Genomic DNA, 12,433 nt, shown 5'->3' with positions numbered 1-12,433 from the left:
TGCTGGGTGGTGTGTGTGAGAGAATTCAGGGCATGGATATGTGAAATGCCTTTCCCAAGTCTGGAGCCTTTGTGTGTTGTGTTTGCGTTCAAAGTTGAACACCAGAAAGACAGATGATATTCCATTTAGTAAGTCTAGATGCCTACTTTCCAACGGCACAGATGAGGATCGGTTTCCCTCCCTTGGCCACCCTCCTATTTGTAGCCCATAGCATCAATGTTTGATTGGTCAGTCAGTTGCGTTGAGGCTTCTCTCTCTCTCTCTCTCTCTCTCTCTCTCTCTCTCTCTCTCTCTCTCTCTCTCTCTCTCTCTCTCTCAGAGCAAGTCGCGTGCCAAGCACAGGTGGCACAGGCCGTCATCACATGTCACCTTCACCAGCTCATAAAGCGCCGTCGGGGATGTGAAGCACATGTGCCCGCCGCCTGGCAGACATGTGGGTCAGGGCCGCCTCGCTCCACGAGGTCCGGTCCCGCAACAGATCCATCAGATCATAGCCAGCACACACAGAAACAGCCCAGGCTACAAATTAGCAGGTGTTGTGCCGTTTCCTACCCCCCTCACCCCCCTCACCCCACCCACCATGATTAATCCCTTCCAGGTTTTCTTCCAATGACTGCTTTAAGCGCTGTTGCTGGTGGAGTTGTGGGTTTCAGTGCCCAGTTCTAATTATAAACATGCCCCTGTTCCAGAAACATTGTTTTTTATAACTAATAGCTTTAGTTTTTGAAATTACACTAAGTTCTCACCGATTTCATCTGTTATCAGACAGCTTTAGTGCAAATGTGTGAGTGTACGTGTCCTATTTTACTTTTCCCTGCAAGAGGAGTTGGGCTGGCCGGCGAATAATGTGCCACAAATTGTGAGTGCAAGCTAAGCCCGGCGGCCCATGTGGCACCAGATTCATCGGCGTTAAGTTTTCATGGCGACTGCCCGCTGGTTTTCCAGTAAAGCTGCTTCTGGCCGGGCCTGCTGGGATGGGGGCAGCAGGGGTTATTGGAGAGATAATTGATTGCCCCTGCAGATTAGCATGCTAAGCTCAAGGCCAAGGGCATTGTGTTGGTGCTCATTTAGCTGAAACACCCAGTCACTGAGGATTCCTCATAAAATTCATCTCAGCTAATATTTAAACTGATACAACTCCAACTTTTGCACTCACAGGTGTGCCTTGATTTGTACTGTCGTTGACTTTTTTGAGGTGTTGAGCAAGAACAGAAAACGGCAACAACCAACACAGACTCTGCAAAAAAAAAAAAAAAACAGCTGCTCATTCGAGTTTCCAGATCACTTCACGCTATTTGATCAATTTGAGACCAAACCCATTTTGCAGACAACCAGCGACCAGACAAAACATGGATTGAAAAATATGACCCAAGTCAAAAGCTTTTCCAGGACAGCAGGGGAGAAGCTCTTGTGTTTGTGAGAGAGAGAGAGAGAGAGAGAGACTGACCCACTCGACTCAGATTTGGCATCCAGTATTGCCCCAGCGAGATTACATTGTGTTTGTTGCGTGTATTAGTATTTAATCTTCCTTGAAAATATCCCTTAATTGCCGCGGAGCTTCCCCAGTCTTAAATCCCCCCCTCAGCCAGGGCCGACCGGCTGGCAAATCCCAGCTTCCTCTGCTCTTCCTCTTCCTCTTCCTCTGCTGAGTGTGAGAGGGGGCGCTCCATAGGAGACACGAGCCAGAGGGGGGGACGCAGGGGAGGAAGAAAGAGAGAATAAAATGTAATAAAAGAAAGAGGATGCCTCCCCCTCTACACACAGAACTGGCCCTGGTAGTGCTATTCACAACTGATGATAATGGAGCCATTTTATCTTTCTTTTTTTTTTTCTTTCGAGGGGAAGTAGAGCGGAATGCATGGTGTCATTGTGAGGATCTCGCACATGAAATAAAGAGGGAGAAAGAGAGAGCACAGCTGTAAAGGACGGGTCATTTTTTTTTTTTTTTTTTTCTTCTTCCTCTTTCTCTGGGCTTTCTCTTGTCTGTCGTATGTTTTAGACTGATGGATATTTTGGGGCACTGGGCCAGTTTGGAGGGGGAGGGGAGGGGAGGGCAGGGTAAGGGGGGATGTATGTGGGAGCTTTGGATGACAGTCAAGCAGTGATGATAGGGCGCTATTCATGCGTATGAGGGACCGCGAGTCCAGGCAGGGGTGGGGTAAGGGGGGTGCGCACAGCTCCTCTGGGCCGGTCCGGCTGGGCTGTGCTGTGGAATCCAGCCTCCCTCCTCCTCCTCCTCCTCCTCCTCCTCTCTACTCTGTGACTCCAGAGGAGAGTTCATTATGTCAGTGTGCTCAGAGGCAGCACGTGAGTGCCCAGACCATGGCTGCCAGCCCAGTGGGGGGGGGGGGGGGGGGGGAGCACTATAGCGCTGTAATCTCCAGAGAGATGGGGGGGGGGGGGGGGTTGTGATTGCCCTTCTCTGATGGGACTTGCTCTTTATCTGACAATGACTAGGGTAGTGCTTTCAGCTTAGTGTAACTGAGTGCACTAATGTAAAATATAGGCCTATATGTGTAAGTGTATGAGCGATATTTTTTTATTTTATATTTTTATATTTTTTTATTTGATTTAATTTTTTGGGCAATCAACAGAGATATTTGAGTGGGAATTTTATGCCTTAGTTGTAAAGTATTTGAGAATTGAGAACTCAGCAGGTGGCAAGCAGAAGTATAGACTAAGTGTAGGTGGACGAAGGCTCGCCTCCTTTCGGTGGTTTCCAGTTTTTCGGTTGGTATGGGGTCATGGAAAAAAGAATTGGGTCAGTGCAGTTGAAAGCCGTTGTCCGACAGGAAAGAACAGTTTCTCATTGTGATGGCTCTGAAGTTCAAATGTGTTTTGTAGCCGTCACGTTACAGTTTCATATACAAATCCCGGGTTGGCTGAAGTGTGTGTGTGTGTGTGTGTGTGTGTGTGTGTGTGTGTGTGTGTGTGTGTGTGTGTGTGTGTGTGTGTGTGTGTGTGTGTGTGTGTGTGTGTGTGTGTGTGTGTGTGTGTGTGTGTGTGTGTGTGTGTGTGTGTGTGTGTGTGTGTGTGTGTGTGTGTGTGTGTGTGTGTGGGGGAGTGGAATGGGGTAATTACTGTCAGCTTGGACAGAACTCTGCTCTCCATTTGCTGGAAGTGGGCAGATCAAACATGGATCAATGCTCTCCCTTTCCCGGCCTATTGATTTATGAATGTTCGGCACGCTCGGCCTCACTGTAGCTAGCTCTGGAAATGCATGTCGGTTTTTACAGCTAATTCCATTGTTAAACAGCAGCCTGTCGAAAGAATGGAGGGACAGGTTTATTGAGGTGGTTTTAATCGAGAACACAAGCAATTCAGCATGCAGAGGTCTGTGTAGCGTGGCCTTTAAAACAAACAGGGCAGGTGTACCTGTAATGTTATAGCCTCAAGTTATCATTAAAAGACCTGGCACACTGCAGGTTAATGAACTGTGGAGTGACAACACACGTTTCGCATTTGCCCTCACATAAACTTTCTCTAACTCACTCCCTTTCTCTCTCTCGCTCACTCTGTCTTTCTCACACACACACACACATACCCCCCCCCCCCCCACACACACACACACACACACACATTTTGATACACAGGCGTACCAGGAAACACACGCCAGCTATTACACAGCATATACAGTTTCGCGCTACACTCATCCAAGTAACAACGTGGTAGTGGGGTTGCGTGTTAAAAACGGTCAAACAAAGCACAGCGAAAAACAAAAGCCCAGGCTCCAGCCAGCCCCAAACTCCAGACACCCTCGAAGGTGCAGAGGGCGTTCCCCCTCCACGCAGCCGAAACCACGCCAGCAGGCGCACACACACAGAGCACTCATGACACCTGAGACTCGTCAGAGGCCGCACCCAGGAATTTGGTGGGTGTCTGGCAGGGGGAGTTTCGGCTCATATGGGAAACACGGGTGGGGGTGGGGGAGGGGGGGGGGGTGCCACACCTACATCCAGACTCCAGAGGTCACGCAATCTCCCAGTCTCCCTCCCAGATGCTGCCAGCTGGACACGCCACACCACCAAACACAGCAGTGATGTGGGCCAGTGGAAATGTTGCACTTGCAGGCTTTTTAGGGAAGAGGTCTGAGTCCTCTGTACAGTCTGTAAAAAAACAAACACATTCCAACTTCTGAACATACACATTTAAGTGTTGCAGATGGATAAACTGCTATATTGTAATTTCCTGACTATTAGCTGGATGACTGTGTTTGTTTTATATGATTTTATAAAACAAACCCGTATTGACCGCAACATAAAACATGGAGCGGAAGGAGCCGCGTTACTATGAAGATTGAAACCAAAGGCTTCATTGATGAAAGCGCGCACACACACGCTTGTTTAAAGCACACACAAGCACAATGAAGATATTTCTTTTTATTTTATTCTTTTTGAGAAACAAATTCATACCCATGCATAGGACGCACCAGGAAGTTTACAAAATCAATATATAATCCGCAGTTTATAGTCGGAAAATCACAGTCCATGTTTTAGCCCAGTGAGATCAAGGCACTTTTAAACTGTGTCTCTGTGAGTTACTTGGGTTTGCCAACCCTCCTGTTAGTGAATGACTGGGAACCCTCCCCAATAGAGCATCCACACCTAGGATGCACTTCCCCAAACTGTGGACTAACATGGTGATAAATTATTGTTCCATGTATTGCCCACACTAGTGAACACATGCTCTTTTTGTTCTCTTTCTTCCGACTTACCATTTACTTATTTACCATTTCTTATTCTGTCTCTCTTCCCCTGCTTTCTCTCTCTCTCTCTCTCTCTCTCTCTCTCTCTCTCTCTCTCTCTCTCTCTCTCTCTCTCTGAGGTTGCCAGTAAGGCTTTGATTTAAGGGCCTAGTCCAATTAAACGGCCTCCTGTGTTTTCACGCTGGGCTCCTAGCTCCTGGGCATGCTGGGAGTCTTCATCTCTGCGATTACTCACACAGGTCCAGTGAGCAGGAGCCAGCCAAGGTCAAACAGGGCTCTGCAGATAGGCCACAGCAAAAACATCCTCACTCAGTTTGATCTCCTCAAGGCTGCCCTCAAGGCCACGGAACTGAGGGGTGTGTTTGTGTGTGTGTGTGTGAGAGAGAGAAAGAGAAAGGGTTTATTAAAAAGTGTGTGTGTGTGTCTGTTTTGCAGTATGTTTGTGTGGGAGAACGAGACACACAGCTTGGAATAGAGAGAGAGTGTGTGTGTGTGTGTGTGTGTGTGTGTGTGTGTGTGTGTGAGAGAGTAAGAGAGAGCAAGAGATTATAGAGGCCTCATCCTGCAGCCTTTAGCCCCTGATTGCCCAGACTTGGTCTCATCCATCCAAAAACATGACCCACATCTTTCTTTTCTACTTCCTCCTTCTCCCTTTTTCTTGCACTTATGTTTAGACTGAAGAAAAGGGAAAAAAAAAATACAGAATTATCTTGGCACTGCAGGTTGTCATTACTGGCTGCTACCAATGGCACAGCCGCCGCCGCCGCCTCCTCCACACACACACACACACACACACACACACACACACACACACACACACACACACACACACTGGGCAACTCTGCACACTGTCAGAAATATGTTTTTCCTGATGGCCCCTCCTGGGCCGGGGTCACAGGGGCCAAACGCAGGGCGCGCTCCTTGTGTTTGGTAAACACGGGCAGCCCACGACTCGCACAGTCACACGGAGATGCCCGCTCAGGGTGGTTAGGAGGTCACCAAATTACAGGAGACCAGCGGAAAGAGTAAACGGTTCAGAGAAGATTCTGCCGCTTTCTTTTTTCCTTCAATGCCATCGTGTGTGTGTGTGTGTGTGTGTGTGTGTGTGTGTGTGTGTGTGTGTGTGTGTGTGTGTGTGTGTGTGTGTGTGTGTGTGTGTGTGTGTGTGTGTGTGTGTGTGTGTGTGTGTGTGTGTGTGTGTGTGTGTGTGTGTGTGTGTGTGTGTGTGTGTGTGTGTGTGTGTGTGTGTGTGTGTGTCCTCCCTCCCTCAATCAGGGACTTTCCTCCAGCAGCTCCACTTTTACCCAAACAAGTGTCAAATCTGGCTGCTGTTGACACCTACTGGCCAGTCTGGGAAACTACAGGGATTTCCCCCCTCTCCCTAAACCCTGTCATTAAGCATCTCAGCCTGCAAAGCTCATGTCAGCTACCCACATCTCAGTGTCAGCTTAGGTCAGGTACCTGTTGGTGAGGTTTTACCCACAGAAGTCAAGCGCAGCCAGAGTGACACACGCCAAGCCATTAAAGTAATCTCTCAGGAAAGGCCAAGCCTGTGTGTGTGTGTCTGAGCCCTCGCTCCTTTCGTGCCTTAACATCCTCCTCTACGTCAATTGAATTTGTCACAGCAGAGGAGGAGAACAGGCAGACTGGATCAGCTGCACACATGTGACCAAGTTAAGGCTGAGGACACGAGGGCTCTTTTTTTAGAGAGCGAGCGAGAGAGAGAGAGAGAGAGAGACACTGTTCCTATTTGTGGCTGTACCCAGGAAGTGGCATGCTTTTGTCTTTTAACAGGCTCTGTCTTGTATGTCCAGGTGTGACTTCCTGTCGTGTGTGTGAAGTTTTGTTTATGCAGGAGAAATGGTCAGAAAATGTCTTTGAAACATGAGGTAAAAACATCGCACTGCAGCCTGTAGATCATGCTGTTATTGTGGTGATGTTGGCTTTTTCAGAGAATTTGAGTAGCATTTGAAAGTGCCATAATGTTTGCATTATACATGTTTTTCTTTCCTACGGCACATGTTTCACGTACCATAATCGCCTAAGGAGACCCTAAGGTGAGTGATTTGCCTCATCCAAAGGGTCATCCACGCCAGACAGTCAAAAACTCCCCCTGCAAGTTCTAAGCCTATATTTAGTCAGTGATGTTTTTGGTGGTGGGTTATCTATTTCCGGTAATCCTGGTGTCGTCTTGCTCACGTGCACTAAGCCTTTGATTTCCTCCACCTGCCCTCTGATACAGCACTCTCTCATGTGAGGACACCTGGGTTTATTTTGGTGCTGACCCCAGTCTGCTCTCACTTGGCATCTCGCATGACTCCGTCTTTAAGGAGATTTGGTTTTCTGTTCGGGGCTCCAGACTATTAAGATTTAATAGTAGTTTGATGGAATCAAATCAAGTTTTGTGGCTCTTGTTTGTGGCTTTGTTTTGTATCAGGCCGAGGTGGGTGACTGGGCTATGATGGGTTCGGTTGGGCTGCAAAGCTTGCTTTTGGAGACGATTGGAACACTTGGATATAGTGCAGTATTTGGTTTTGGGCTAAGGTCAGTTAAAGGTACAGTACGTACCGTTGCCTGTAAGGAGAAAACTGGTGAGTGGGATTTTCCGTGAGTTCGGAGAAGAGACGGTGAAAGAGTAGGATATAGTCTGGCGTAAACTGCCTCGGACACAATACTAAGACTTTCTTCATGATGCCAGTCATTTCCTGTGAATATGTTGCTTAATTCAAAGAGCCTCCGTGTAATGTGTGGACTAGTAAGGCACAATTTTAGCTTCCTTGTTTTGTGATTCATATTTTGTCTTATTTTTAAAAAAATCAGCTGATTAAACCCTATTTGTATATACTATACTCTACATAAACACACACTGTCAACTGACTTTGACGTGAGTTGTCTGAGCTTTATTTAATAGGTTTAAACCCTGGTTATACATCAACTAAACAGCATCACTGTCATTGCTGCTCAGGCAGTTTCACTCAACAGTCTGTGTGTGGTAACTATATTTCTCCATGCAAGGCATGTAGAGAGCTCTACAGGTTAGGCATATTGCTCAGTAGAGGAAGACACTCACTGATAGTCATGCAACAGTTAACCACCTGGATTGGCTGTACCGTACCACCAGTCCTTACTGCCCCTAAGCTCTCGGTCATGGGCCATGTTTTCCCATCATGGTCTAGAGGGTGCGTTCACTGGCCTGAGACTGAAGCACCTGACCAGGAAAGGTCATGTTCTGTTATTAATGATCAGCTGATGTTCCTGCATGCTTTCTTCCATTAGAGTTTAACCAAATTATATTTTTGGTTTGTTGTGTCGTGACATGACACACTGGTCACTGTTTACTGATTAAGGTCTCGTATTCAATTTGAGTGTGTGTGTGTGTGTGTGTGTGTGTCTGTGTGCGTCTTTCAGCTTATGTTCCTACATATTTTCTTCCATTATAGTTAGCTGAAATGTTGATGTTCTTTGGTTTGTGTTGGGATATGAAGTACATTATTGTGCACTGTTGTCCTGAATATAGTTGTGTGTTGAATTTAAAAGCTGTGTGTATGTTATTGTTCATTTACAGCCCACTCTGAGCAGACTATGTGTGTGTGTGTGTGTGTGTGTGTGTGTGTGTGTGTGTGTGTGTGTGTGTGTGTGTGTGTGTGTGTGTGCTCATGTTTGAATGCACAAACTAGCATCATGCATGTTTGTTTTATGACACAATATACACAAAAAATGAGAGCACGCATACACAATCATGATGGTAAACCATGCCGGGAAAACCTCTAACTTTAGTGTGTGTGTGTGTGTCCATCCAGTGCTGCGGGTGGAGAGATCTTTAACCAGTGTGTTGCGGAGCGGGACGAGGCGTTTAAGGAGGACGACGTCAAGCGGCTCATGAGGCAGATTCTGGAGGGAGTGGCCTTCCTGCACAGGAACAACGTGGTGCACCTGGACCTCAAGGTGAGTCTGGGACCCCACTGTGCACCCTAACAGCTGAACACCTACATGTGGTCTCGTTTACAGCAAAACAGGGTTTGCTCACATATTTAGCTCTTGGACAAAACTTTACCAGAATGAAATAAAATTAATTTCTAGGTTTAGCCACTAGGGAGTAGTATCTTTTCTGCACTGAAATGCTGTGTGTGCCACTCTGTGGAATGACCTTGCCACACAGAGAAACCTTTCACGTGGCGCGTGCACACACACACACACACACACACACACACACACACACACACACACACACAGGTTGGAGCATTACAAATGAGCTGCACACACATAATCACAAAGTGTGTCTGCAGCAGAGACAGGCAGACTCCTGAGACTCCATTCTTGTATGATTTGAATGATTTGGCTGTAACGTTAAATGAACCTGCTTAAAGGTCTCTAACTGTGTCCCCTCACTCTCCTCCTGTGTTGCAGCCTCAGAACATCCTCCTCACCAGCGACGCTCTCCTTGGAGAAATAAAGATTGTGGACTTTGGCCTCTCCAGGATAATGAGCAGCAACCAGGAGATTCGAGAGATCATGGGGACACCGGAGTACGTAGGTGAGTGACTGCTCTCCGGCCCACACGAACACACAGACCTGGATCAGAGTTGGTTCCCAAAACTGGTTGTGGAGAAAAGGCCAGCGATGGTGAAATGTTCATCCTAACAGTACTTGTTTCCTCTCACAGCACCCGAAATCCTGAATTATGAGCCAATCAGCACAGCAACTGACATGTGGTAAGTTTACATTTATGCGCTAATCTTCTTTACATTTGTTTTTGGTGCAAAAAAGAACTTGAGCTCATCAGTGAGTTGCACACTCTCCATCTGATGAATGGATGAGCTTCTTTTTTTTTATTTGAATGACTAGTGGGCTATATTTGATCTCCTGGATGGGGCCCCGTGTTAAACCAGATGGGGCCCCGTGTTAAACCAGATGAGGCCCCTTGTTAAACCAGTGTTTCTGTTTCAGGAGTATCGGTGTTCTAGCGTACGTGATGCTCACCGGCATCTCTCCGTTCCTGGGGGACGATAAGCAGGAGACGTTCCTCAACATCTCCCAGATCAACGTCAGCTACGCCGAGGAGGAGCTGGACTGCCTGGACAAGGCGGCCATCCGCTTCATCGAGTCAGTCCTCATCAAAGACCCACAGTAAGTGGAGCCCACTGAGCAGGAGGAAGTGATCTAGACAGACTAACCCTGTGGACACAGGACGGAGACGAACGGGGCGCGCCTAGCTCGTGGTTCCCAGGTTACAGAACTTGACAAGTAGGCTAGACCCGATCGCTCATTCTTTCAGCAACGTGTGTAACGCTGCCTTCACCCCCATTGGTAGTCACCATGTGGTGTCGCTCAGTATTTGCACAAAATAGAGCTCTAGCCTTATTTCGCCCCACCAAGTTGGTGACGCAACGGTCACTTGTCCAGAGTGGTTATCCATTAAGAAGCTGGACTGAACCGAGGCATCTGCTAATTATGATTCTCATAAATCGTATTGAAAAATCTGCTAATCACTAGATGTGTATGTAAATTAGCACTCCATGCTCAGAGCGCTGTTGTACTCGAGAATAATACGAACATTCAGTGTGCTGTTGGAAAAGTCATGCAGTTATTTAGAGTGTTACTATTCATATTCCACTCGCTCATTCATTTATCTATGGACAGTATATCGCCTCTTAATCCCTGTGTGTGTGTGTGTGTGTGTGTGTGTGTGTGTCCGTGTGTGTCCGTGTGTGTCCGTGTGTGTCCGTGTGTGTCCGTGTGTGTCCGTGTGTGTCCGTGTGTGTGTGTGTGTGTAGGGAACGTGCTACTGCGGAGGAGTGTCTCCAGCACCCCTGGCTCCATCAGCCATCCGAGGCCCTGAAGGAGGACGCCGATCCCCTGGAGAAGCCTGTGGGCGAGTGCCTCCTGGTGCCCCCCAGCCCCGGGAGCACCGGCTCCAGCTACAGCGCCGAGTCCGACCCGGACGCCGACCCAGAAGAGGTCACCGAGGAGCTCATCGTCATGGCCGCATACACCCTGGGCCAGTGTCGCCAGACGTCTGACAAGGAGACACTCACACCAGACCAGAAGGCCATCTCCAAGCGCTTCAAGTTTGAGGAGCCCTTCTCTGCCCTCCAAGAGGTGCCGGGGGAGTTCATTTACTGAGGCGCCAGAGCACACCTCAGACTGCCAACGACCGCTACGAAAAGAAGTAGTAGCAGAGAAAACCAAACGAAAAAAAAAAAAACACACACACTCACACACAACGCACTTCAAATAAGCAAACAAGTCTACTATTACTTTTAACCCCAACCTCATCATTTGAAGTCACAAGCCAAACTTTTGTTTTATTTGTTTTATTTTTTTGTTTCCTTTTTGTTTGTCATTTTTTTTTTTTTTTTTTCTTCTTTTTTTTTCTAATGTTTGTGCTGCTTTGCTTCTTGACTTTTAATGGGTATGTTGCTTCAGACGACGCCTTGCTGTGGTACTTTTTTTTTTATTATTTTTAATCTTTTTTTCTCCAACTTTGGTGCCATGCTTGAAACTTTTTGGGAGTTCATGTTGGGCCATACAGTATATGGAACCCAATCACTTTTTATTTTTTAACCGTTTCTGTGTTTTTCATTTTCAGTAAGTTTCCTTTGCCATTTATCTGAAAGTGAATATTGTATGTTTAAAAGTTTAGATGTCCGTTGGGGATGGGGGTGGCATAATTATATGTAAATGAAACATAATTAATATTTGTTTTAAAAGTATGTCTATATATAAAAAAAACTGTTTAATAAGCCATTATACACATAAACATCTTCCTTCTCATCTTTTGGGTATTCGCTCCTCAGCAATAATAGAAAACATTTTCCATTCCTATGTTCATGCAGAATGTCTTTTTTTCACTCTGTAGTCATTTTTACTGTACATTGGTCCAATGCTGTTTTCATTGGGGGTCAGTCATCCTTTCATGGAAACACATTTGAAAATGACTTCTGATATTGTAAATAAAAGTTAATCTCTGAGACCACTCCATCTGTGTCTTTGTTTTATTTAAAGTGATTCTTAGGTTGCCGCTAACTGCGTCACATCAGCAGCAGAAAACAAATTGACAAACAAGATATAAATAGGAGGAGATTGCTTTTGTAAGACTGTACACTGATTCAATAATGCAGAGGCCAACATGTGCCTTGGGCTAATGGTTAGAGGCCAAACACAATGGCCAGCTCTCTCAACATCATGTGTATCTTCAATATACTTGAATTTACGTTAAATCTGACTCTAATAATGACCTGTGATCTCTTATAACATGAACATTGGCTCTTTTAATCGTATCAACTTTAAAATCTCGCTTGTCTAAAAGAAAATGTATGTACTATGTATTTATTTCCTGAGGTGAGCTACCTTACTAGCTAAAGTGTGAGGTTTTTTTTTTAATCCCAGTTTATGTTTTGCTGATGTAACAGGGCTTAGTATTGAATAAATACCAGCCTCATCTTGCAGGTGGGTCTCCAGGTGAATTCAGTAAATAAAGCAAATAAGCCCGGGCCCTTACTGGGAGTGTGGTTATGGTTTTAACATGTCCACAAGCCGAGGCTGCTCCTTTGTGAGCAGAATTATTATAGTTAACTAAAACTAAAACTAACTCTGGGAAAAATAATTTCGTTAACTCCAATAGAAAAAAAAGTTTTCAAAAACGGCTTCAAAACTACAATAAACAATGCCACACGAAATAAAAATGAAACTGACAAAATCAGCATTGTTCCCCTTGATTTGCACTGT

At 46.2% G+C, this 12,433-nt stretch overlaps 1 protein-coding gene across 1 annotated transcript in view; it reads left to right on the top strand.

Annotated features, from left to right (window-relative positions):
• The window catches only part of stk17a (serine/threonine kinase 17a), a 28,355-nt gene extending 16,671 nt beyond the window's left edge, over positions 1–11,684 (top strand). Inside the window, exons 3-7 of the mRNA XM_012833269.3 lie at positions 8,506–8,650; positions 9,113–9,239; positions 9,369–9,417; positions 9,653–9,832; positions 10,480–11,684. Of these exons, the coding sequence (XP_012688723.2) occupies positions 8,506–8,650; positions 9,113–9,239; positions 9,369–9,417; positions 9,653–9,832; positions 10,480–10,828 (850 nt within the window). The 3' untranslated portion in view covers positions 10,829–11,684. The remainder of the gene's footprint in view (positions 1–8,505; positions 8,651–9,112; positions 9,240–9,368; positions 9,418–9,652; positions 9,833–10,479) is intronic.
• The last annotated feature ends 749 nt before the right edge of the window (positions 11,685–12,433 follow it).

The sequence above is a fragment of the Clupea harengus genome, chromosome 17, assembly GCF_900700415.2.
Source record: "Clupea harengus chromosome 17, Ch_v2.0.2, whole genome shotgun sequence".
In the NCBI taxonomy this organism is placed as follows: domain Eukaryota; kingdom Metazoa; phylum Chordata; class Actinopteri; order Clupeiformes; family Clupeidae; genus Clupea; species Clupea harengus.
The sequence above is the reverse complement of the archived record's forward strand: the minus strand, read 5'-3'. Positions and strand labels throughout refer to the sequence as shown.